Source organism: Callithrix jacchus, chromosome 18 (assembly GCF_049354715.1).
Source record: "Callithrix jacchus isolate 240 chromosome 18, calJac240_pri, whole genome shotgun sequence".
Lineage (NCBI taxonomy): Eukaryota > Metazoa > Chordata > Mammalia > Primates > Cebidae > Callithrix > Callithrix jacchus.
The window spans coordinates 12,796,596-12,817,799 of NC_133519.1; the positions used below are offsets into that span (position 1 = coordinate 12,796,596).

The window sequence follows — 21,204 nt, forward strand, 5'->3', positions numbered from 1 at the left end:
AGAGTCTCATCCAGACTGTGTTGGACTCCTCAGCATCTTCTCTGCAGTGTCTCCTAATGCTCCTTGTCAGGTGTCAATTTCACCTGAATTTGGTAAGTCCTGAGTGAAACTTTAGCTGATGAATGTTGGCCTCTGTGAGCCAGGCACTGTCACCATCCAGACTTCCAGGTCTTGCCTGTAACCAGCTGCTTTGGCAGCCAGTGTCTCAATCCTCGTACACAGGCCCACCCTGGAGAAAACTGACTTGTGTCTTGGCCACCGCTGCCACTTCAGCAGCCTATGTTTGAAAAATAATAGCACACACGTAGTGTCGGATACGCATTCCTTATGCAGCCATGGTTGGCAGGCACATGGATTTGTGGAAACTTTATGATAATTGCAAAGGCCACCAAGCACCTGAAGCCTTCAATTCAGGAAAGGAGATAGACAGCAGGTTCTTAGCACTCACATGGAAACACTGGTCACCCCAAATTGGTCACTGCCTCAGAGAGTCCTATACAGTTCTTTCTTTTTGAGACGGAGTTTTGCTCATGTCACCCAGGCTGGAGTGCAATGGCGCAATCTCGGCTCACCGCAAGCTCCGCCTCCTGGGTTCAGGCAATTCTTGTGCCTCAGCCTCCCGAGTAGCTGGGATTACAGGCATGCGCCACCATGCCCAGCTAATTTTTTGTATTTTTACCAGAGACGTGGTTTCACCATGTTGACCAGGATGGTCTCGATCTCTTGACCTCGTGATCCACCCACCTCGGCCTCCCAAAGTGCTGGGATTATAGGCGTGAGCCACCAAGCCCGGCCTATCCAGTTCTACATGACAGTAACTACTTACTGTAAAGCTCACTGCAAGGCTGTGTCTAGCTTTTGGCAACACGAAAGTTGTAGAAGCTGAATATTTCTTCTTTATATTCCATGGAGAGCTATATTTTCACTTTGGATCGATCTGAAAACAATGGCTCCTAACATCAGCTTTCTATTCTTTGTTCCGAAATAGTGAGGATATATAAGCTAATACAAAATTGACTGGAGAAAGTCTTTAGTAAATCCTTTTGGGGGGAAAAAGGACAGTTAGTGAAATATTGCTCATTGGTTTTTCTAATTCTATATTTTAATTTTTCAAGGTGTATGTTGTAATTTATAGATTATGTTTCTTAAATGACAGAATGAGTGAACATTCGAATATTAGTATCATGGACCTTCCGGTCTTCAAAAGGACTATCCAGTACCTCTACTTTAAATAACAACGATGACATTTTAGGATTCGTCAGTTTACAACACATCCACACCCAGGGTGTATTTTTAATATCACAATAACTGTTTGGTGTAAAGAAAGGTTATCACTATATTATAGACAAGAAAACTGAGGCTCAAGAGTTTAAGAGCCTTCTCAAGTCACGCAGCCAGCTACACTGTGGAGCCATGTTGGTCTCTGCACTCCTGGGGATGAGAACCATGCCTGTGTGCCTTCTAATCTTCCCAAAACTGGCTTCATCAAGGTGGTCTGAAGACAATGAATGCTTAGGTTTAAAGCAGCCAGTGGCCTCCAGAATGGCCTCACATGCCCTTAGTCCTCAGCAGCCAACTCTCTTCCTGTGAAATAAGGATGGTATTTCCAACACCCTGAAGTCACTTCCTGTTTAATGGCCTTCAACTTTGAATGCCTTTGGTGCTCCCTTGTTACTCAGTTTGCTGAGAACACCCTGTCATCACCTTTTCCTCCCAGATAACAAAACTCCCTGGAAGGGATAGGTGCTTTGATTAATGGAGAAGGGAACTAGGTTAAAAACTGGCCAACCCCAGTGGAGACCAGTACCAACAGGCTTGTAGGGTTAAAGCCAGCACAAATCCAGTCCACCCTGATTAGAGGGACATTGGACTTTTTACCAACTTGTTCCTGGAATCCTCTTTTGGCTTTGGATGTGGAGGTGTCCGCTCTACCCCATGAGCGTAGGAATGAAGCCCAGGAGCTCTAGGGGGTGGAAATATGGGGCCAGGCATAGTTTAAGTGATGTAGCCCCCCGCCCTTATGCTTTCTGGAGAAAGCTGTGCTCTCCAGAGAAATGGGCAATGCTTTCATATCAACTCATGACATATTTACTGCAAATCAGCCTTGTCCTCAAAAAGGGAGATAATCTAGAAAAGATGATAAAGCAAATAGACAAGCAATGATAGGGCTGGGAGAGTAAAACAGAGCTGTAAAATGTACCAAGAAAAGAATATTGGGAGCAAGCGAACATGTGTGCAGGAGACTTCATCCAAGTGCACTCATCTGGAGATACATGATGGAGGCAGTGCTACGGGAGCTGTTCCGAACAGAAGGGGGCCTTTGCATGGAGGAGATGGAGAGGAAGCATTCAAGGCAGGAAAAAGGGCTGCGGGAAGCCAAGAAGGCAGCAGGAACTGGGGCTTTGCAGGGAATGATAGGCCCGTACTTTACCAGAGATTATGATGGGAATAAGGACACAGTGAGAAAATTAATCTGTTTCTTTTACATTTAAGTTGGTAAATTTTGACACCACCAGGACTTCGTAGGGCTCTGAGAAGGGGCAGTAGTGACATAGGAAAAGGAGCTCACTGCTCTTGCCATGATTTCTGTTCCTTTCCCTGTGGGAAAAAAAAAAGGAGCTTGGAACCTTCCAGTTTGCATGTTCTAGGAGTTCTGCCTACGGACTGGACACCTAGATCTAGGCTATTCAGAGTCCTTACTAAATGGCAGATTCCAGCTCTTCCGGCCAAACCAAGGACACTAACAATCGCTTTAGCCATGCGCCTGCTGCCCAGATCAGAACTCAGAGAAACTGCAGGGCCAACACAACCTGTCCGTTCAGGGATTAGGCCCAGCTGGCCTGAGAGATACTCACTAAGTCACTGGAAACTGTGTCAACAGGTCCGTCTCCAGTGTCTGCCTAATCATCCCTGGCATTTCCAGGGCAGAACTTGAGCATCTGGGCTTCCAGGATCTTCTGATCAGGTACTATGTGGGGTGGGTTTGAGAAAAGAGACTCCAAATTAAGCAGAGAGAAAATAAGAAGGTCCAGAACTTCTCATTGTTCTTTTTCCCTCTAAGAACCATTCCCCCGCAACCCTGTCTTTCAGTAAGGATATGTGGGCAACAGGGACCAGCACATTCTCTCATAACCCAAGCAACTCTAGGAAATAGCTCTCTGGCTTTCAGATTTGGTTTTGTTCTCTTCTGAAGGTGAAGCCCAAGATTATGGAATCTCCTCATCTGCTACTTTTTGAGAGAGATGTGAGTGGCCGCCCTGCAGCCATTCACTGTCCCTTATGACTGCTGCGCGCTGCTGGCTGAAGGTGAAGATGTCTGGTGAGCAGCATTCTTTAAAGGTCGGGTTTCTTGGCTGCCTTTGTAATGGCAGAAATTTGAAAGGCAGCCATGTCAGAGTTAACACTGACTTGCCACCTGACCCAAGAGGATCCAGATATCCAGGTAGCTTACGAAGAGTATCTCCCTGTCCCCTTCATCCGCCAGCCAATGAGGACCAGACAGCAGACACTGGTGAAGCTGCAGTGGAAGAGACACTTCATTAGACAGACGATGTTTAGCCTGAAAAGCAGTCGGCCCCGGTCTCCGTGTGTGTGTGTGTATGTGTGTGTGTGTGTGTGTGTGTGTGAAGTACATCCCTGTTTGGGGCAATCAGGAGATGATGACCATGATGTAGGACGAGAGGGAACCCAAAGAAAAGCACCCCCTCCATGAAAGCCCAGTTGTTCTCCTGGGCTGAACTTACAGATGCTTTTGCCAAACATTCCGGATTTTGCCACTGAACAATGGGGAAGAGGGAAGGAAGGGAAGTGTCAGTATGAAGAGAGATTCTTTCCTTTGGCTTTTTCCCCAGCATGTCACAGGGCCTGTGGATTTGGGAACTTGCCCTATTTGTTACTCTCTGCGGTTCCACAGCTAGTTCCCATAATAGTTAAGCTGGAACACACCATGTTGAGCTGGGTTAAGTCAAAGGGAATTTCCCAGACTTCAAATAAGAAACTTCAGCCAAGATGCAAAGCAGAAAGATTAAGATACTTGGCTCTGAAGTTGAACAGGTTTGGGTTCAAATCCTACCTTTGCCATGAATCTTCTGTCTTTGGGAAGTTAAGTTAGTTAATGATAATTTCTTCATGTATGAAATTGGGATAATATCTTTGCTACCATACGGTTGTGGTGAGGGTTAAATAAAATGATATGTGCAGTTTTTAGCACAGTGTCTGTACACAGTAGGCACTCAGTATTAGCAAATAAAATCAAGTAAATAAAACCAGCAAACCAAAACAAGCCTAGGTAGGGAGGTGTTGCTGACATTGAACCTGATCTCATATTCCTGAGTCCAGATTCTTTACTCTAGTCCTTGTGATATTTGACTCTGTTTTTTATTTAGCATTCTAAAAGTTTCTACGTTTCATTTTAAAATAATTACTTTTGGTGTGTAGGGCCTGTTTGCCCAATCGGGCTGATTTTCTGAAAAGCAGTCTTATTCTTTATTTGTAGCCCACTAAGTGTAGCCAATACTGTTTGTGTCTTGCAGAAATAAATCAAGTGGAGTCAGTGATACATTGTTAAGTGTATACAAAAGAATCAAAGGGCAAAACTGAGTTTCCATTGCTGAGTTTCTGATACAGCAGTGCCTGGCCCGGCTGCCCTCCGGCATGCCTGTAAAATGTAACTACCAAGTCAAGTCACTAATGTCAACCTAAATAATAACCACAGAGAGGCTCTCTTAAAAAAGAAAAAGAGGTATTTATTTGAGAATAGGGCATCGCAATGGGAATACATGTGCCACAGCAAACTGCATATTCAGGGAGGTAAAGGGAAACAAAAGATCTTACAGGAAACATGATGAAAATTGCATAATTGTTGGCCAGGCGCGGTGGCTCAAGCCTGTAATCCCAGCACTTTGGGAGGCCGAGGCGGGTGGATCACAAGGTCAAGATATCGAGACCATACTGGTCAACATGGTGAAACCCTGTCTCTACTAAAAATACAAAAAATTAGCTGGGCATGGTGGCGCGTGCCTGTAGTCCCAGCTACTCAGGAGGCTGAGGCAGGAGAATTGCCTGATCCCAGGAGGCAGAGGTTGCGGTGAGCCGAGATCACGCCATTGCACTCCAGCCTGGGTAACAAGAGTGAAACTCCCTCTCAAAAAAAAAAAAAAGAAAATTGCATAATTGTTTTAAAATGCATATTCTTGGCTACAAAGATCAATAGCAATGGTGATGCCAGCATAAGGTTGGAGAGGCAGTTGCTGGGCAGATGTCCTCATAGAAGCGGTTACTGTGTAAGGCTGTCATGGCCTTTGTGGAAGGTTGTGGGTTTTGCAGTCTCTTGTGATAGTTTTGTTAGCAGGTGGACAAGCACGAGAAGCCTCTCTTCACAGCCTTCCCTAGCTCTATATTTGTCAAAGATTTGAACACAAATGACTTAATTTTGATTCTGACAACTTGCACACTAACTTACCACGTCTCCTCACAAACTTTACAAAAGAACAAACTTACACACTCGATTACAGACTCAGTCCCAATCTCTGCCAACTCCCCATCTCCACCAGCCCCACCTGCACACTTTAACGGGCCCACTTCCACGGGCCCAACACACACATACACTTCCTCAACCTCTACTTCTATGGTGCCCTAGTTCCTCACAGCTCAGTCCTGCTCCACGCACATGTAAAGGCATATTAGGCTTTGGAGGCAGGCAGAACCAAGTTCAAATTCAGGTCTCACTTTCTAGGTACGTGACCTTGGGTACTTTACTTAGTTTTACTTACTCTCTGTGCCTTGGTTTCTTCATCTATAAATTGGGTTCATAATACCTACCCCATAGTCACCATCTAGATAAAGCCTCTGGCTTGTTACTTCCCTAACTTTTCCTCAGTTCCAAAACCTCTCTGGCAGTTCTAAGCCCCTTCAGCAAAAGCTTAGATCACCACCCACAGAAGGGAGGTCTAATCTGCTCTTCCTCTTGTTCTCCAGCTTCACCCTCTCACGCTGGCCTTCTTCTAACTCTGATCAGCGAGAAGCAACCTCAGCCAGCTCTTGCTCCCTTTGGAGCCCCTACTCTGCTCTTCCTTGGCCAGTGTGCCCACCCCACCTTCACACCAGGACTGGAGCCAACCTCCCCTCCCCTGCCACACAGACAAAACTCTCCAAACACAAAGCCTCCAGCCTGCCCTCCCAAAATCTGGAGATCCCCAGTGCTCTGGACCCTGAAGGAATGTGCTGGAGGCTGTGCTGTTGCTCCGGGACTGGCCTCGATACACCAGTCTCTGCAACCAAGGCCCTTACCGTGCCTTCCCATCCTGTCACTCCCTTTCCTGTCTGCCGCATGCTGATATATAAGTGAAGATGGTAAAGATGATTTCCCTTGCAGAGCCACGCAGGAAGCTATACAGTATATATTATCCACGAAAGTGCCACGCAGGAGGCTATACAGTATATATTATCCACGAAAGTGCCACGCAGGAAGCTATACAGTATATATTATCCACGAAAGTGCCACGCAGGAGGCTATACAGTATATATTATCCACGAAAGTGCCACACAGGAGGCTATACAGTATATATTATCCACGAAAGTGCCACACAGGAGGCTATACAGTATATATTATCCACCAAAGTGCCACGTAGGATATACAGTATATATTATCCACCAAAGTGCCACTCAGGAGGCCTCTTGGGGACTTGGCTTCAGAGCTCAGAAAACTTCCTTTTCAGGAATGGTTCTTCACACATTGAGGATAAGTGTTGTGTTCACAGCATGCCAAAATGCAGTGAGAGAAGAATAAGCTGCAGCACGGTGCAACAGAAAGAACACGGGCCTGGAGTCCGAGGGTCTCTAGTCCAGCCCCGTCTCTTCTTCACTGAGTGGCTCCTTCTCCAAGGATTTCTCAGTGTTCTCATTTATGCATTGGGCTTAGCCAGACCACCTCAGAGGATTGCTATGGAGATCAAATGAGATGAGAGGGTCATGAAAATAGAATGAAATGAAATGAAATGAAATGAAATGAAATGGCAATTACCATTATCATTAACCTCTTAGGGATTTTCCCCTGGGATGGCCAGGCTACAGACTCCATGAGAGTTGAAACTGCTGCCATCATATTCAACACTGTATTTCTAGGGCCTTAGCCCTCTGCCTGAAATGGGGCAAACTTTCCATAAATATTTGCTGATTAGCCACCAGTTGAGTTTTCTGTCCTTGCAATGAGGAGTTTGCTCATGATCATAATAAGCCTCTTTTCTCACCAGCTACAGAATGCTACCTACCCATAGCATGGGGCAGGGAAGGTATTAACTTTTTTTGTTTTAACTAAAAATGAGACCCAACTTTAAAGAGATAAAACTGGTTTTCTTGTGTCTCATACACTAAGTGTGAAAGGCACTTACAAAACAAGAATTCAAAAAATGTTCTAAGTAATAACATCACCACAAAAACACGTGTGACCTCCCAGACTGACTACTTAGTAAAAGTTAACCTCAATAGACATATTCTTGAACATTTGTATTAAAAACGGAGAGAGTCCCATGACTTTGCAGGCTCATGGAGACAAAGAATGTTCACCAGGACCCCAGCGTGTGTCAAGCACTGCTGAATCCATCACGATGGAGAGATGCTTCTCTGTCAAGAGGACTCAGCTGTAGAAGGCACCAAATGTGGTAGGAGGGGCCTGCTAATTAGACCAAAGCAGCCACACATCAGCAGGTAAAACAGAGACAAGAGGAGGTGGGGCTGGGCTGGGCTAAATCTTGGATGAATCAAGCCTTCCCATAGGGCAGGATATCCTGTCTAAAACATGAGCCTTGGTTAAAACCCCTATAAAAGGTTCTCATCACACTGACCTGGTACTCCTCACACCACCTAGCCACTTGTCTCATCCCACCTGGGCCTTAGGTAAGTCCCCTCAGAAGAAACCTCTTTTTCATTCTCAGTGTCTTGGTGATCTGAGCTCATAAACCTGGGACTGTCAGGTATGGGCTGTGTGTCCTTCAGAGCTAGCCGTGGGCACTGGGCAGAACAACGCTGCCATTGGGAAACACGCTCTCCTGAAGCAATCAGGCTTTGTTCTCCTGCCTGAGTCTGGCCTGGCAGTAGCTCCTTTCACTGAAAACTGTGTGGGCAGCTGCTATGGGGCCACCCATGTGCCTTCCTGGATCAGCAAAGGTTTCTTGTTTCTAAGGCTCTGGAAGCTTCTTTGCAGTGCTGAGAGCCTGTGGGAACAATCAGTTTATTTATGCCAACCTAGACGATAAGAGCAAACTGTGTCATGGATGAAGGGGCTTACGTGATTCCCCTCTCCTACCCCAGGGTGATGCTTAGGCAGAATAGTTGTAGATTTATTCTAAGGAATCTAAAATGTAACTAAAAGTTCATCTTATTATTTTTCTTATCTAAAGGTCAATGGTTAAAGTTGACTACATGGTTTGCAAAAAAAGAAAGATATTTTTCATCTATGTGGAGGAAAAATACTCTGTTTTTTACCTTGATGAAAAGTTTGCCTGAAATTGTTGGTTACCAGGACCTAGAAAGGGCTTCTCCTGAACAGCCCACCTTTTGCTGTAACCTACTGAGTCCTCAGGGCCACACTGACCTGCTTTTTCTAGCACTCAAGTCTCTTTCCTTCCTTTCTTCTCTTTCTTCTCCTATGTCTACCTTGTCCCATCCTCGCTCTGGTTTCCAGCTGCTGCAGCCTCTGTCTCCCCTTACATTTGAGGCTGGTCATCTTCGATACCATCTCCTCCTTTGGGTATCTCCAAGGCTTCTGCTAAAGAATCTTCAAGTCTCTATACCTCTTGTTCATGCGCCTCCAGATTCCTAGCTAATGAAAAAGAAAAGCTTTCCCTTTGATTAGGAACCAACTCCTAGGTCACCAGAAATCTGGGCCTGTTGGAGCCACACAGCATCTGGGCAAGCTGACTTCTCTGATAGGTCCGAGGACTGCAGAGAGAGGTGACATGCAGAGAAACTTGGGCCTTCAGAACTGGAAGGTCTCCCACCCAAAGCAGGTGCCCCCCCATCCTGAGCATTCCCAGCAGGTGGTAGCCCAGCTTCGTCCTGAACACCTTCCCAAAAAATGCAAGAAAGGAGGGCTGGGTCCCTGGAATTCCTGCTTGGCTCCCGCCCAAGACAAGAGTTGACTCACACGCGTGTTTACTTCCTCTTGGTGTTCCCAGTGGGACCCTAAGACCCTTGTGATAAGCAGATAAATCCTGTCCACAGAGTACATTCTAGAAAGCCTATTGCATTTGGGTTAAGGAGAGATGGATTCTAGATATCTTGTTCCTTAAAAATTGTGGGCCTAACTTCTCTGTTTCCTCACCTACAAGAAAAAGTGGAAATAAGGATGACAAGAGATGAGGCACAGGAAAGTGCTTTGCGAGCAGTAGAGTGATTATGTAGGTGGGTACATATGCATAATAGCATAATAATCATGTTTAATAGGGAGCACTTAGTATAAGCCAGGCATCTGCCAACTGCTTTTTATGAATTATGTCTTTACATAGTCACAATAATCCTATCAAGTACTAATATCACCTTCATTCGCAATAAGTAAACTGAGGCATGGAGAGGCAAAGCAACTCATCCCAGCTCGCACCATAGGTAGGTAGTGGAGCCAGCATTTAATTCTGCCTCGGGAACCTGCCTCCATCCTGTGTGCTCCTTTTTCCCATACATAAGATGCATTAGATAGGAAAGGACAAGGGAAAAGGAAAAGCAGAGCCGAACATGCAAGGGAAGACCTAGCAGCAGACGTGCTCTAAAGGAAACTACGGAGTGGAGCATGGAGCCTCCAAGGAGACTTCTCATCTTTTCCAGGTTGACTTCAAAGATGCCTCAGTTACTGCGAAACATTAATGGCATCATCGAGGCCTTCAGGCGCTACGCGAGGACGGAGGGCAACTGCACAGCCCTGACCCGAGGGGAGCTGAAAAGACTCTTGGAGCAAGAGTTTGCCGATGTGATTGTGGTATGGCGGGCTGAGCTGGGTGGAGAGGGGACGTAGCAGGAGACTGAAACCTTGTTTGCCTGCAGAGGCCTTGCCTGGGGGAATTTGCAGAGGCAGCAGCTAAACCCAGGCCTGACAGGACAGAGGGCAGCTGTGCAGGAAGGAAAAGAGAAGGTGAAAGGACAAGGGATGGTCATAGGAGCTGGCAAGTCCTGGCTGTTTAGAGAAAGTACCTTGGTTTTAATGAATTCTAAAGATGAGGTAAAAGAGCTCTAAACGGACAACTCAGGGAGGAGCAGAGCCTTGGAGTGTTTCAGAATGAAAATAATTGCTGCTTTCTTCTGCCTCTCAAACTCGATACAGTGAACATTTCTCACGTCTATCTGAATGTAATCATCCATTCGCAGGCAGTCATTAGAAGCATAGCTCTGGGCTTTCACAAAGACGTTACTCAAAAATATTAGCGGACTGATCACATCAGAAATGAAATTTTGAAGAGCAGGTTGTTAATAACTAGGGGAAGACTTTGGTACCCTGCCCCGCCCCACCCCATCTCGCAAACCAGAGCCAAGGCCTTCATGCCCTTTTCTGTCTGGTTTGCGCCTAAAGCGACCGGGATGATGATGGCCTTGGGGTCAAGGATATGTGGGAACAGAAGGACGTTGTGTCCACACGCTCAGGGCAGCTCTGCAGGCCCACTGCACCCCTCCCTCTTTATCATGGGAAAACATCTGGGCCTCAGTGAGGAGCCCACAGAATTCCCACGGGGCTGTGTTCCCACCCTGCTGCTCTTGTGCTGAGCCTGCTGCAGAGACTAAGGCCTCAGTGCCAGGAGCAAGGTGCCATAGGCAGCCCAGACCATCAACCTGAAAGCCCAGACAGTTGCACTGTCAATTCAATAATTCATTCACTCTTCAATACATCTTTATCTAATTTTCCTGTAGGCCAGAAATTGTGCCAAACAGAGGCTACAAAACAAAAAGTGCTCCCTACACTACGGGAGAGGGACAGGACTTAAACAAAAAGGCGATTACGTCTTGCTGCTGCTCTAGCCGTAGGTGTGTGGAGTGTGGGGTCTGAGGCGGGGGAATCTGGCAGCAGAGTGGAAGGGGCCTGCCCACGTCCTCCTCAGGGGAGGGGTGCTGATTCCATCTCATCTTTTCCTCAGAAACCCCACGACCCGGCAACTGTGGATGAGGTCCTGCGGCTGCTGGATGAAGACCACACAGGGACTGTGGAGTTCAAGGAATTCCTGGTCTTGGTGTTTAAAGTGGCCCAGGCCTGTTTCAAGACACTGAGCGAGAGTCCTGAGGGAGCATGCGGCTCTCAAGGGTCTGGCAGCCTCCACCCTGGGGCCTCGCGGGAGCTGGGGGAAGGACAGAGAAGTGGCACTGAAGTGGGAAGGGCAGGGAAAGGGCAGTGTTGTGAGGGGAGCAGCCAGGGACAGAGCGAGCAGGCTTCCAGAGGGCAGAACAGGCCCAGGCCTGGGGCTCAGACCCAGGGTCAGGCCACCAGCTCTGTGTGGGTCAGCAGCCATGACAGGCAAGCCGGGTCCCAGAGCCAGGAGAGAACAAGCCTGCAGACACAGCTCTGGGGGCACAAAGAGAAGACCCAGGCAATTGGAGAAGGCCAGAGTCATCAGACCAGGGAGATGAGGCCACAGACCAGGGAACAAGACAGAGCCCGCCAGACAGGTGAGACTGTGACTGGATCTGGAACTCAGACCCAGGCAGGTGCCACCCAGACTTTGGACCAGGACAACAGCCACCAGACAGGAAGCACCAGCACCCAGACACAGGAGTCCACCAATGGTCAGAACAGAGGGACTGAGACCTACGGTCAAGGCAGGAGTCAGACCAGCCAGGCTGTGACAGGAGGACACGCTCAGACACAGGCAGGGTCACACACCCAGACCAGCCAGGCCGTGACAGGAGGACACGCTCAGACACAGGCAGGGTCACACACCCAGACCAGCCAGGCCGTGACAGGAGGACACGCTCAGACACAGGCAGGGTCACGCACCCAGACCAGCCAGGCCGTGACAGGAGGACACGCTCAGACACAGGCAGGGTCACACACCCAGACCAGCCAGGCTGTGACAGGAGGACACACTCAGACACAGGCAGGGTCACACACCCAGACCAGCCAAGCTGTGACAGGAGGACATACTCAGACACAGGCAGGGTCACACACCCAGACCAGCCAGGCTGTGACAGGAGGACACGCTCAGACACAGGCAGGGTCACACACCCAGACCAGCCAGGCTGTGACAGGAGGACATACTCAGACACAGGCAGGGTCACGCACCCAGACCAGCCAGGCTGTGACAGGAGGACACGCTCAGACACAGGCAGGGTCACGCACCCAGACCAGCCAGGCTGTGACAGGACACACTCAGACACAGGCAGGGTCACACACCCAGACTGTGGAGCAGGACAGAAGCCAAACTGTAAGTCATGGAGGAGCTAGAGAACAGGGACAGACCCAGACAGAGTCCGGCAGTGGCCAAAGATGGACACCAGCGAGCAAGCCTGAGGCAGGAGAGACAGTACTGGGAGGACAGGCCCAGACTGGGGCAAACCCTGAGTCAGGAAGGCAGGACTGGAGCAGCCCTAGTGTGACAGAAGGGCAGGGAGACAGAGACAGACAGGTTGTTGAGGAATGGGTTGATGACCACTCAAAGGAGACAGCGATCCTCAGGCCGGACCATGGCAGCCTGCACACAAGCGTTTCCTCAGCACAGGGCCGGGATGCAGCCCAACCAGAAGCGAAGCGGGCCATCACCACTAGGGAGCTGTATTCCTACTTGAGAAGCGACCAGCCATGACTCCCCCTGACTCCAATGTCTAGTACTAGAAGGAGATAGCTGGAGACACGTTGGCTTGCCCTGCATGGCCAGTCTAGTGGGTGCATCCCTGGACATCAGCTTTTTATTATGCAGCTTCTCTTTTAGGTGTTTCTCAACGAGGTCATTTCTGCCAGGAGCTTTCTACCCTAAACTGCTCTCTCTTACCTGCTTTGCAGTGCAGACCCTCTCAGGAGCAGGAAGACTTGGAGCAAGTCACTCCTTTGTACTGAACTGTCCTCATCTCGTGGGGGTTTTCAGAACTATTTTTGTCTCTGACATCTCTCTATTGCCCCGTCTACTCTAATGCATCAATAAAATCTTCAGCAACTGGCCTCCGAGTCTCATTCAATCACCTTCTATTGACATGACAGGCCAAGGGCTGTAGAGTTATGAGATGATAAACTGGACATAGTCCCTACCTTTGAAGAGCAAGTAGTTGAGAGAATATTACACGAGATTCCTACTATGTATCATACTTCATACTTGGCAGAGCTGGATCAGCAAAGCTTCCATACAAAAGGTGCTTCCTTGATAATGGCCCTTAAAGGACAATTAGTATTTAGGCAAAATTCTTCTTGGTCTTTCACTACCTCTGATTCTGTAGTGTTAAACCTCTATTCACCTGTCAGGTCACACAGGAAAGCTGATTGAAGCTTACCAGTAAATGGAAGAAGGCCCCCAATGGCCGCGTGGGGAAAGAATGAGGCTTATGTTACCGGGTACTGAGCCAGGGGCCCAAACTGTACTTCCCTTCCTTCCTCCCCATCAGTGTCAGCTCGGACCTCTTCCTCTTGTGATGTTTTACCCACCAGATACAAACCATGCTGTGGGGCAGAGACTATCACTTCTGGTTTATTACAAGAGGGACCAGCACAGTTCTCAAAGATTTATAAACCTGACCCTACAGATGCCGGTTCTAAGGTTTGGAGCCAATTCATATTGTTTAGAAATTCCCTGGGGGTCTTGTGCTTTCGTCAGTACACAAGACTAGATACTCAGAAAGGTTTCCAAAGGTAAAATAACTTGAGCCTGCGGAAAGCGTATTTTTCACTGCATTAGTGGTTTACGGGAAATAAGGGAAATCGCCAAGGAAAAAACAAAATGTGGGATAAGCAACAACCAAACAAAAACAAAATGTAAGTTACATAACGACCTCCTAAGACATCCAGGACCTAATCTCAGAAACGTGGGAATACATCACCTTATATGGAAAAGGGACTTTGCAGCTGTGATTAAGTTAGGGATTTTGAGATTCGGGGAGGTTATTCTGGATTATCTGGGTGAGTCCAATATAATCACAAGGTTTCTTATAAGAGTGAGACTAGAGGATGAAAGTGGGTAAAAGGTAGTGTGTTGACGAAACCAGCGGCTGCAGCCATGTGCTCTGAGCCAAAGAGTGTGCAGAGACTAGAATCCAGAAAAGGCAAGACATTTTCCTCTAGAGTCTTCAGAAGTAACGTAGCCCTTCTGCCACCTTGATTTGAGATTTATGACCTTCAAGGCTGTAGGAGAATAACATGTTTGTCATTTTAAGGCACTGATCTTATAAACAATTACAGTAGTGATAGAAAACTCAACCACCAAACAAAATCCTAGAGCTGGTGTCACAGTAGTAAGGGGCGAATGTGTGAAAGGAAAGGTGGCTCTTCTGAGGACAGATGGATTTTATATCCATTCACACGGGCTTATACATATAAAGTCCAAAGAAAAACAGCAAAGAAATGCAAAGACTCAGGGAATATTGCTCCCATAAGCCCTTTCTGGGGGAACTACTAGAAAATAAGTGCACGCACACGCGCACGCACACACACACACACAGACACACACACACAGACCGGAATCACAGAACTGTCTGGCATACAATCTGACGATGCACATTTAAATGTATTTAACTGCAGAACTAAGACTACATAATGTGGACAAAGGTGACGGAATAGCATTTCATGTTGTATACAGTACAGCTAACAAAAAATGAAGGGAGAAAGAGAAAGCATCCAGAAAATAGAGTCTGCTCGCTGATTGTCTTATGCCTACAAGGAAAAACTGGGAGTGAAAGGAGGTGACTTCACATTAGATACTGAGGAAGGAAGAAGGAGGGTAGGGGGAAAATTTCCAGAAAATTTCATTATTACTTAGAGTAGGGAGTAAATATGCCATTTATAAAGGGAAGGGGGATACAGAATGCATGTTACATAAAGATGTACTATGAGGTAACAACCCAAATATGAACCTTCCTCAACACCAAAAGACGTTTTAGAAAAAAGCAAATACCACAGACAACAGAGTGCATGCTGTTATTTACGTAAAAGATATAGGTTTTCATAAATAGGACATTAAAGAGTGTGATAGACTGAGGTCAATCATTATTTATAATAATAATGTCCAGAGCCAAAAACTCACTGTTAGAAGAACAAGGTTTCGTATTAGCGCTAGACAAGTCTATGCTCCTTACGAGAGGTATCCAAATCAAGGAGAGTGGGAAAACAATCCGTAAAGGGGGTGATCGAGTTGACATACATCAGGAAAGTGCAGATTAAAACACGATTTAGAAATCAGGAGTCATGATCCTGCTCCCAGATTAGATCAAAACCATTCAATACGACTAAGAATGATGCTTCAAAATGCCAAATGCAATAATTTCACAATGAAGACATAATGGTTTTTAATGTCTATACATTCAATAATGTAGCTCAACTCTGATGAGGCAGAAACTACAAGAGATACAAGGACAAACTTAAAGAAAATAGCATAGTAAGAATAGGGCACTTGAATCATCTCTCTCAGCTTAAGACAGTAAGTGTAGAGAAGAAATAGTACATTCAATAAGATGTAAAGAACTCTACAGACATATAGTCCAGCAATGTATTAACCTAAAAAGAAAAAAACTATACCTTCTACACATGAAATGTTCAATATCAGGTCACAAAGAAAACTTCAATGCATTATTCAAAAACAGAAATAGGCCCCAGTGCGATGGCTCACGCCTGTAATCCCAACACTTTGGGAGGCTGAGGCAGGCAGATCACTTGAGCTCAGGAATTCAAGACTAACCTGGGCAACATAGTGAGATCCCATCTCAACAAAAAGAAAAATGCAAAAATTAGCTGGGCATGGTGGTGTACACCTGTAGTCCCAGATACTCTGGGACCTGTAGTCCCTATAGGGATTCACTGGCCTTCCTTGACTTTTAAAGTTTCCACATAGAGGCTGCTTTCAAAAAATGTGCATGTTATTTTAGAGACAAAATGGAATATTTGTGGAAAATACAGAGACTTGATGGGAATTAAATATCTTTATAGTTTCTAAGACGGACTCTATTTTGTTCAAAGGATAGAGAAATCATCCTTCCCAATCATATCAAACACATTAAAACGCACACACACACCACTTAAATATAATCTTTGTTGAAAATTTTTTGAGAGCATTTTTATAGTTTTGTTTATGGAATTACGACATAACTTGTACATTTGCCTCATTTTAGCTATGACTTCTCTGCAACTACAGAGCACATTTTTGAGGACAATATAAATATTAAAATTGCTTAACCAGAATTTTTCATTAATACTAAATTTAACAATGAAGGAGATTCACAAAGCTTTATATCTAGACATTTAAATTTAAGTGCTTATAAATTTCCTTTGCACATTTGTTTTGGAGCTGACAGGTATACCTATGGAAAGGCATCTATTTTTTTAATTTAATTTTGTTTTGTTTTTGCAAACAAGAAAATGTTTTATTTTAAACCACAAATTGTCAGCAGGTGGCTGCGACTATTCATGTTTTATTAAAATCACATAAAACCCAGGTACAAAAGCACCACGGATTATTGCTCAAGAATAACTGCATGAAAAACTCAAATGTGCACAGTAAAACTAAACACCTCAGTTTGCACAGCACTGAATTTTGTATGCCAACTAGTAGAGTTCTAAAAAGATCAGCATTTACAAAATACGAAGTAAAAACAGCTTTTGAAAGTTGACCCAAGAGATACATATAATCAACCCCAATTTTTCATGACAATTCATTCTCCCTGGTTATCTACAGATTCAGTTTTCTGTGCCCCTTCAGCTCCAGCTTCAGCATTTCCAGACGGTGTAGTACTTTTCTTTCCAGCTTTCCTTCATTCTTCTCTTTAACACCTCTGCTAAGCTTTGCTCCAGGTTCTTTCTTAGCAGATGTTTTTCTTGGTTTGGGTTCAGGTTTCGGTGGAGCAGGTTTTGCTGACAATCTGGAAGACAATTTTCTGGGCTCCTGTTTAGTTACTTGGATCCGTCTTTGCCCTCTGTATTCTCCGGAGACTTTCTCATCTGCATAGTGACTCTGTCGGTCAGCAAAAAGCAAAGCAACAGGGTGGAACTGGTGGTGCCGCCTCTGGATACTGACTCTGCCACTGCAGCTGCTCACGCGCAGGGCATGGCATAGCCCCTGTCTATTTTTTTTTTTTTTTTTTTTGAGACGGAGTTTCGCTCTTGTTACCCAGGCTGGAGTGCAATGGCGTGATCTCAGCTCACCGCAACCTCCGCCTTCTGGGTTCAGGCGATTCTCCTGCCTCAGCCTCCTGAGTAGCTGGGATTACAGGCATGCACCACCGTGCCCAGCTAATTTTTTGTATTTTTAGTAGAGACGGGGTTTCACCATGTTGACCAGGATGGTCTCGATCTCTCGACCTCGTGATCCACCCGCTTCGGCCTCCCAAAGTGCTGGGATTATAGGCGTGAGCCACCGCGCCCGGCCCGCCCCTGTCTATTTATTTTTGATTCAAATATTTTGTTGTCTCTTGCAAAGCTCATAAGTGCCAGTCACATTGGATTGGCCATAGTGTGTAAAATGGCCCTGTCCTCAGGGACACTCAGGGCTGAAGCCTCACTTCAAAGGCCCAGAAAACCTCTTTCACCAGGTAGCTTCCCAGTCTGCATAGACAGCAAGTGCACTGTGCTACTGTCCCCTGGTGGCAGTTATGACTAATACATGTAAAGGAGCTCCGGCAGGAAATGAGAAAGAAGATGGCATCAGACGGGGAATGGGCTCAGTGGTGTGGTCTTGGGCACAGCAGCACCCAGAGTAAGTACCCTGAAACCTCAGTAGTGAAGCTACCAGTAGTGAGAGCAGCCCCAGGTTGCTCTGAGCCATGGGGATGAGACAGAGAGAGAGAGAGTGAGAGTGTGTGTGTGTGCGTGTGTGTGTGTGTGGGTTTAAGGAGTGCCCTTCATGGAACCATTCCTACTGGCAACTGGCTGCCAGCAGCTACATATCTACATCATATACAGGGCCTTGGCCCACTGTTGTGAGCATGTCATGATTATCCCACCTGGGAAAGTACATTTCTGGAGCAGTCCCTACAGAGAGCCAGGGAGGTCAACATCCTGTGGCTTTCCCTCCTCAAGGCAGAAAGTGATGGTCTGTACACTTTTCCTAGGGGCCCGGAGACCAAGGCTATAGCCTGCTGTTGTCCTGGTCACTCACAGAGGCTGTGGATTCAATTCCCAGGACTGATGTAGGCCACTCAGCTCTGTAATTTTGTATCTGTCAATCAATCTCTCCCAATCCTCCCCTCCCCTCTACTCTTTCCAACCTCTAATGCCCCCAATTCTCTACTTCCATGGTATCATTTTTTTTTTAGCCCCCACATGCGAATGAGAACACGTGGTCTTTATTCTTCTGCGCCTGACATTTCACTTAATGTAATATTTTTCAGGCACATCCATGCTGCTGTGAATGCCAGGATTTCATTTTTTTAGGCTAAATAGCATTCCATTTTTGTACACACATATTGTCTTTATCCACTCATTTGTTGATGGGCATTTAGGTTGATTCCTTATCTTGGCTATCGTGAAGAGTGTTGCAATAAATATGTGGTTGCAGGTATCCCTATGATATACTGATTTCCTTTCCTTAGATACACGCCAGGCAGTGGGACTGCTGAATTATATGGTAGTTCTGTTTTCAGTTTTTTGAGAAAACTCTATACTGCTTTCCATAATAGTCATACTAATTTACCTTCCCACCAACAATGTATGAGAGTTCCCGTTTCTCCACATCCTCCAGCATTCGTTATCTTTTGTCTAATAACCCTTTCATCTGGGGTAAAATGATATCGCATTGTGGTTTTGATTTGCATTTCCCTGTTGATTAGTGATGTTGGGCATTTTTTCATACATTTGTTAGCCATTTGTATGTCTCCTTCTGAGGAATGTCTATTTAGATCCTTTGCCCACTTTTAACAGGATTATTGTTTGTTGTTGAGTTGAGTTCCTTCTGTGTTGTGGATATTAGTCCCTTGTCAGATGAATAGTTTGCAAATATTTTCTCCCCGTCTACAGGTTGTCTCTTTACTGTTTTGTTTCCTTTGCTGTGTGGAAGGTTTTTAGTTTAATATAGTCCCATTTGCCATTTTTGTTTTAGTTGTCTGTGCTTTTGAAGTCTTAGCAATAAAATATTTGCCCAGACCAATGTCCTGAAGTATTTTCCCTGTTTTCTTTCAGTGGTGTTATAGCTTTGAGTTTTATGTTTAAGTCTTTAATCCAGTTTGAGTTGATTTTCGTATATGCTGAGAGACAGGGCTCTAGTTTCATTCTTCTGCAAATGGTTGTCCAGGTTTCCCAGCACTATGTATGGAAGAGGGTGACCTTTCCCTAGTGCATGTCCTTCGTAACTGCTGAAAAATCAACTGGCTGTAAATACGTAAACTGATCTCTGAGTTCACTGTGCTGTTCCATTGGTCTACGTCCAACCCAAGGTTTTTCTCAGGCATTGAATAATTTTGTACTGAGCAAGCAGGAACTCAGTCAGTGCATGTTTTTAAATTTCCTAAATAAAGAAATCCAAATCCTTTTTTAAATTAAGAAAAACTAGCTACAATCCGTTATATATTTATCACAGAGAAATCAAAAAAGACACAAGCAAAGAGATTAATATTTTAAAAAAACAGTATTAGAAAAAACCAGTTATTTAATTCCTCTAGACCCTCTTTTATATGCAAGTTACCATACAGACATCTATATGAAAGTGTATGTCTATATGTGCAGATTTATATGTAAATCATACCTATAAACTGTATATGCAAAACATATATAACGTATACCTTTTGCAATCTATATTTATATGCATATACACCTATATACTATACAAATATGTATGATTGTGGAATAGCTTCTATGGACTATTTTCGGTGATTTAGGGCAGTCTATGTTAGCAGAGTTTGATAGTTAGGACTGCATGCTTGAGAGCAAGTTTACCTGAGTTCAAATCTTGGCTGCGTACCTTAGAAGAGATGTGTTCTTGATCAAGGCACATGACTTAATTATCTCCTCTCTAAAGTGGAGAAAATAATGGTAGTTCCTCACAGGTAGTTGTGAAAATAGTTGAATTCATATATTTAAAATTACCTGACACATGACAGGGTAAGCCCTAAACAAGTCTATTTTTTTTTCCATCAACTTTCATTTTAAGTTCTAGGGTACATGTACAGGATGTGCAGATTTGTTACACAGGTAAGCGTGTGCCATGGTGATTTACTGCACAGATCAACCCACTGCCTACGTATTAAGCCTGGCATCCATTAGTTATTCTTTCTGATGCTATCCCTCCCTGCTCCACCAGACCCCAGTGTCTGTTGTTCCCTTCTATGTGTCCATGTGTTCTCATCATTTAGCTCCCACTTGTAAGTGAGAACATGCAGTGTTTGATATTCTGTTCCTGAATCAATTTGCTGAGGATAACAGCTTCCAGCTCCATCAATTTCCTGCAAAGGACATGATCTCGTTCCTTCCTTCTTATGACTACATAGTATTCCATGGTGTTATGTAACACAATTTCTTTATCCAGTCTATCAAAGGAACTGTTATTGGAGTGAACGGACAACCTACAGAAGGGAGAAAAATTTTGCAATCTATTCATCTGACAAAGGTCTAATATCCGGAGTCTACATGGAACTTAAACAATTTGCTAGGAGAAAACAAACAACCCCACTAAAAAATGGGCAAAGCCTGTAATCCCTGCACTTTGGGAGGCCGAGGCGGGTGGATCACGAGGTCAAGAGATCAAGACCATCCTGGTCAACATGGTGAAACCCCGTCTCTACTAAAAAAATACAAAAAAAATTAGCTGGGCATGGTGGCGCGTGCCTGTAATCCCAGCTACTCGGGAGCCTGAGGCAGGAGAATTGCCTGAACCCAGGAGGTGGAGATTGGGGTGAGCCAAGATTGCGTCATTGCACTCCAGCCTGCGTAACAAGTGCGAAACTCGGTCTCAAAAAAAAAAAAAAGTGGGCAAAGGACATGAACAGACCAAAATAAGACATTCATGCAGCCAACAAACATGAAAACAGGATCAACATCACTGATCATTAGGGAAATGCAAATCAAAACCACAATGAGATACCAACCATCTCACGCCAGTCAGAATGGCGATT

General features: G+C 45.4%; 2 protein-coding genes, 1 long non-coding RNA gene and 1 pseudogene across 5 annotated transcripts in view; 1 reads left to right on the forward strand and 3 right to left on the reverse strand.

Annotated features, from left to right (window-relative positions):
* LOC103788982 (uncharacterized) overlaps window positions 1-21,204 on the reverse strand; it is an 870,763-nt gene that overhangs the window by 432,621 nt on the left and 416,938 nt on the right. The gene's annotated exons all lie outside the window — the stretch shown is intronic.
* The window catches only part of LOC103788983 (uncharacterized), a 209,007-nt gene that overhangs the window by 17,007 nt on the left and 170,796 nt on the right, over window positions 1-21,204 (reverse strand). The window lies entirely within an intron of this gene.
* CRNN (cornulin) lies at window positions 7,847-13,126 on the forward strand. The gene is made up of 3 exons (XM_017966278.4): window positions 7,847-7,893; window positions 9,817-9,967; window positions 11,115-13,126. Exons 2-3 carry the CDS (start codon window positions 9,830-9,832, stop codon window positions 12,771-12,773), a joined length of 1,797 nt encoding a protein of 598 aa, XP_017821767.4. The 5' UTR covers window positions 7,847-7,893; window positions 9,817-9,829; the 3' UTR covers window positions 12,774-13,126.
* LOC118149237 (high mobility group nucleosome-binding domain-containing protein 3 pseudogene) lies at window positions 16,681-17,475 on the reverse strand (annotated as a pseudogene).